Source organism: Callorhinus ursinus, unplaced genomic scaffold (genome assembly GCF_003265705.2).
Source record: "Callorhinus ursinus isolate GAN/ISIS: 27379988/994484 unplaced genomic scaffold, GSC_fseal_2.0 scaffold65, whole genome shotgun sequence".
NCBI lineage: Eukaryota > Metazoa > Chordata > Mammalia > Carnivora > Otariidae > Callorhinus > Callorhinus ursinus.
The window spans coordinates 5,231,369-5,237,013 of NW_027397127.1; the positions used below are offsets into that span (position 1 = coordinate 5,231,369).

The following is a 5,645-nucleotide window of genomic DNA, read 5'->3' on the forward strand; positions in this document are numbered from 1 at the left end:
GCCATTCTGTTTTCAGTACAGTATTCACTAAGTTACATGGGACATTCGACACTTCATTATCAAATAGCCTTTGTCTTAGATGATTCGGCCCAACTGGAGGCTAGCGGAGGAGTTTTGAGCACGTCTAAAATGGGCTAGGCTAAGCTGTGTTGCAGGTTAGGTGTAGTAAGTCCATTTTCGATTTAAGATATTTTCAACTTACGATGGGTTTATCGGGACATAACCCCATTGTAAGTCGAGGAAGATCTGTATTCTAGCCAGAGCAGGGTGGATTGGGTTATAGGCAGGGAGATCTGCCAGGAGACTCTGCAGTTTGCATATTTGACCTGAGGTAATGAGAGCTTGGATTAAGCTTGTGGCAGCAAAACCAGAAAGGAAAGAGCGGGTGGACTTGAGAAAGAACCAGAGCTAGAGAATCAAATTTGGCTAAATATACACCGGGTGGTCCATGAAACCATGTAAGGAGACAGTTTCCAAGGAAATGGATGTTAAGAGAGAAAAGCTGAGGACTGAGCCTTCAGGGATTCCAACAGTTAACGGGAGGAGGAAAGAAGAGGAGCCAGCAAAGGAGACAGAGAATGATGGGTCAGAGAGATAAGAAGAGAAACTTGAGAATGCATTGCCATGAGGGCCAAGCTACAGGAAGGGGTGGGCGGTTGATGGTATCAAATTCATCCTCGAGGTCAGAGATGCAAACTGAGCAGAGAGCCTTGAATTTGGTCAGGAGGTCGTTGGTGAACTTAACAGAGAGCGGTTTGGCAAAATGTGCTGGATTCTAGAAGGTTCCGGGGAAAGGAGAGGTGGAGAAATGGAGGCAGCTCGCGGATACTGTCCATGTGGCAAGAGTCATGTGGTAGGACTGAGAAGAACAAGCTCACACTTTATCATTCTAGTCCCGCTACTTAACTACTTGAACTTGTTTCCTCTTCTGAAAATGGGAATAATCCTTTTAGTTCATAAAGCTGCTGAAAGCACAACAGGAGTTTAAATGATGACTTTTATGCGACAGCGAAGGGGCTTCTTCCTCGCCCCCACACCCCCCAAACCCTAGAGATTTCTGGGCATGATATAACAGATAACAGAAGTGTTTTAGCCTTTCAGTCCTGTCCCTGGGTTGATACTGTTTTGAGAATTTTCTAGCTGTGTCCCCTGGCATTCGTGCCAAGTCACTTTAACAGTTGTCTCTGAGGCCCTCTGAGGTGAGGACGTTGAGGGAAGGTGGCTGGGAGGGCGTCAGTGGTCAGGGCCAGGTGGAATGCCTCTGCGATCTGTGTAGAAGCTGTTAAGGCTCCCTTGGAGACCCTGGATATAGAGCCCTGGGGTGCCAACCTCACCCCAACGCGCACAAGGCTGCATTCCCTGAAGGGCGGCTGGGGCAGAGGCACCCAAAACCCCTCCTTTATTAACCCATGGCACCTGCAGCCTGAATGGCCTCTGGACCAAAGGGTCTCGAGCAGGCAGCTTGATTCTCACGGCGTGCCTAAAGGCATATCCTTTTTTTCATTCCTTCTATTCTCACTCGGCAACCAGACCGGATCAGCACCACCTCCTGTTTTTTTTTCTACTCACTGTCTACCAAACAATCCTTTGAACACCTTTCCTTGGTGAGACCCAGGCTGTTTGTAGTTTAACATACTGTGGTCTGATCTTTGTCTCAGTGCCTTGTTTTCCCTTAAAAGAAGATACCCTCTTGGGGGGAAAAAAATGGCTGCCCCCCAACAAGCCGGCAGGGCCTAGACCTGTTACCAAACCCTGGAGGGGCTCGGGGCTGGGTGCCCGACGGCCTACCCAGATGTGGAGGCGGCAGGGGCGCGCGTTCTCTAGAAGACGCACTTTTCAGATCCTGAGACACCTAGGGACTGTCGTCCAAGGGCCTTTTTAATATCCGTGTTCCTTTTAATGGAAGAGCTTGGCTTCATTTCTGGGAAGACGGCTTGCGGGGGGGAAACAGAGTCACATCGTGGAAGATGTAGTCACATGCTAAGATGTGTAGGCCTCTCTAGCAAATGGGATAGGAGGGCAGGGCAGGGGTACTTCCAAGGAGGCTGGGGTATTGTCAGCCACCCTTCTGGGAGACCAGGGAGTCGCCGTCTGCTTCAGCCACCCAGTTTTTCCTGGGCATCTTCTGAGTGAGATGCTCTCCTCCTCGGCGCGGGGGAAGGAAAAAGGGCTGCAAAGATAGGCCAGGGTCCTTGTCTATGGGAGCAGTTGCCATGGGACGTGGACGAGCGGCCTCGGCTGCCCCCGTAACGGTCAGGCAGCGCTGCCGGAATCCCGGGGGGCAGGGCTTGCCTTGGGGGCCCAGATGCTGTGTCGGGGCCAACGCCGGGCCCGCAGGGCAGGTGGCCAGAACTTGGAAGGAATTCTCTTCCGCAGCCCAGGGTCCAGGCTTGGCCCCAGCGAGCTGCCCTGCCAGCCTCCGCTGCCTGGGGCCTCGCGCATTCCGCGCCCCCGCCCCTCCGCGGGCCGCGCCCCCTCCCTTGTCCCCCTCTTCTCCCCCCCCCCCCCAGCTGTCCCCTTTCCCCAGAGCGCCCAGACAGCCGCCGGAGCCTGGGAAGAGGCGGCCTCGGGCCCGAGGGGGCGTGGTGGGGAAGGGGAGGAGGGCGCGGGTGAGGGGATAAGGAAGCCCGCGCGGCCCGCGCCCCCAGCCACTGCCCGCCCCGGGAGCCGGGTGCCGCTGCCGCTGCCGCCGCCGCTCGCCCGCTTCCCCTCGCCCCCGGGGGAAAGGTCAGCAGCGTCCTGGAGCCGCCGTGCCACTCCCCGACAGCCATGAACTGCAGCGAGAGCCAGCGGCTGCGCACCCTCCTCAGCCGCCTGCTGCTCGAGCTGCACCACCGGGGCAACGCCAGCGGCCTGGGCGCCGGCCCCGGCCCGAGCATGGGCATGGGGGTCGTGCCCGACCCGTTCGTGGGCCGCGAGGCGACCAGCGCCAAGGGCGACGACGCCTATCTCTACATCCTGCTCATCATGATCTTCTACGCCTGCCTGGCCGGAGGCCTCATCCTGGCCTACACCCGCTCCCGCAAGCTCGTCGAGGCCAAGGACGAGCCGGCCCAGGCCTGCGCGGCGCACGAGTGGGCCGCCGCCGACGCCGAGACTGCCGCCGGCTCGCCGGCCCAGGGCCGCCGCCAGCTCGCCCCCGGGGCGCCGCCCGCCCCGGCCCAGGGCACCGAGGGGGTCTAGAACCGCCGCCCCGCTGGCCCCCTCGCGCGCCCGCGCGCGCCCTCCTCAGCTCCCGCGTCCCTGGGCGCCGCGCCCGCCTGCTCCTTTCCTTCCCTTCCAGGCGCCGCCTCACCTGAGGCCCAGACAAGGAGAGGCCCGCCGACCTTGTCTGGCAGGCCCTGGAAGAAGCACCACCCTACCCACCCCTGGCCGGCTTCTCCCTCCTCTCCACTCCTCTCCACTCCCCCCTCCCCCCTCCCCCGACCCCCACCCCGCGCCTCCATCCCCCGTCCCGCACACCCAACTGCACTAAACTGCCTCTGCTCTCTTGTCTTCAAACAGCCCTGACACCACCCTCCAGCCCCCTGGGAACTGAATCCACCACGTCCAACACTTGGCATTGAAGTGAAGCAGCGAAGTCTATCAGAACTCTGGGCCGTCTAACGGGCAGCTGCTCCAAGGGCAGCCAGGGACTGTTCGCTCTGCAGAGCCAGCGGGCTTGCTGTCACTGCCAGGCGGGCCGCAGCAGCTCCAGCTTCCTGTTGCCTTAGGGATGGAGACAAAGAAAATCAAGAGACCTCAGACATCTTTCCCCTCCTTCCCTCCCTCCCTCTTGCAGCAGGGAGCTAAGCAGGACACTAGGACCCGTCTGTGGGCTAGAACGGACTGAACCGGGGACTGAAGGGGGAGGGAAGCCCCAAGGGCAGGGGAAGACCTATGACCCCGACTGTATGGCTTTCTTGCATCCAGTTGTCATCCCAAAGGTAACTTGCCCGATTTTTAGCAGCTTTGCCGTCTTCTGGTGTGGGTAACCGTTGCTGGGTGTATCATCATCTCAGTACCTCCAAATGCCGCCCCTCCCCGCGCGTGGATTCAGTTGTTACAGCGCTGTCTGCTTCATGTACCATGTACGGAACAGGAGGCTCAGATGTTCCCCTCCTCTGTAACCTGGGGGAGTGTCAGAGGCAGGTAATAAAGGTTGTTTAAGCAATAGCCTAAGACTCTTCTCTCAGAGATGCCAGCCTTGAGACCCAGTACTATGTAGAAAAGGAATCCTTGTTGCTTTGGGAAATGATGTTTAGATTTGAGGGTTGGGTTGTTGCGGTATTTATACCTGTATGTTCAATTCCAACACAGTAGAGGTGATTGTGGGGGAAGAAAATGTTGATATGGCTAAATGGGTCGTTTTCCCAAGGGTTTCAAAAGTTGGAACTGCCTTATTACTTTTTTCCCCCCTTTAATTCTGAAACACCTTGAAATATCACGATGCGGAGTGAGGATTTCCCACTGAAGCAGTTTTTCGGGATACACCTTAAAAAAACCTCTCATACCTCATGGGGGGGGGTGGGAGGATGGGTTAGCCCGGTGTTGGGTATTAAGGAGGGCACGTTCTGCATGGAGCACTGGGTGTTATACGCAAACGATGAATCATGGAACACTACATCAAAAACTAATGATGTAATGTATGGTGACTAAAAACATAATAAAAAAAAAATAAATGCCAGCCAGCATTTATATAGTAAAAAACAAAACAAAACAAAACAAAACAAAAAAACCTCTCATACCCATCACTGTCAGCTATTATCAAAGTTAATTTTTAGAAGCCACATTCCTAAGTCTCGAACGTGAGGCTTACTAAAAGAGAAAAGCCATCAAATAGCGTAAAGCACAAGTCGGAGGGACGATGCTTCAACTGAGCCATCTTAACCAATGATCGGTAAAGCTACAGGTGCATGTTTTTTCATTTATTCTCCCTTGTCTCAAGAAGGTCATCAGAACGTGCTTGCTTCGGGCTTAAAAGCTTAGATCTGATGGGGGCTGTTCGGGCTTCACTGAACACACAGAAAAATCACCTCTTAGCATTAAGCCAACTTGCTTAAATACAGCTGATTTCTGTGACAGCAAGGCAAACATTATGGGGCACTTCCATGAGCTGATAACACGTAAACCTCATTCAAGGTGTTGGTTTTGACCTTGTAGCCCATCTGTTATTTTACTGGAGCTGTTAATAAGTTAAATGAACTTACTTTCATTCCCAGGATCCACTCCTTGAAGTTCGACTGGCCTTGCCCCATTGGCTGATTTCCAGTCTTAGTTTCAGCCTTAAGGCCATGCAGGTGGGGGTCAGGGATTGGGCAGCAGTCCAAGACAATGACAGGAAGAGAGGGGGTGCTGTGAGAGCCACCTCAGGGCCAGGCGGGGAGGCCTGAATGGCATGTGGGGGGAGGGCAAAGATACCCAGCCATGCCAGGGGCATGTGGGCAGGAACAGTCCCCAGCCCTGTATGTCAAGTACAACAAGGTCCCCCATTTTTCTGGCATGAATGGGGACACAAGGTTGTTCTGATAATGAACATAATCACCGGTTAGGTGTTGACAAATTGGTACCATTTTTTCATAGACTTTAAAAGAGCATACTGCCAATATAGATAGATAGATAGATAGCTGCTCCCAGTCAATGCCCACAATTAACATTAATGTGCC

General features: G+C 54.8%; 1 protein-coding gene across 1 annotated transcript; it reads left to right on the top strand.

Moving 5' to 3' along the window:
- The first annotated feature begins 2,609 nt into the window (after positions 1-2,609).
- Positions 2,610-4,145, top strand: KCNE5 (potassium voltage-gated channel subfamily E regulatory subunit 5). Its single transcript, XM_073885770.1, has one exon. It carries the CDS (start codon positions 2,770-2,772, stop codon positions 3,181-3,183), a length of 414 nt encoding a protein of 137 aa, XP_073741871.1. The 5' UTR covers positions 2,610-2,769; the 3' UTR covers positions 3,184-4,145.
- The last annotated feature ends 1,500 nt before the right edge of the window (positions 4,146-5,645 follow it).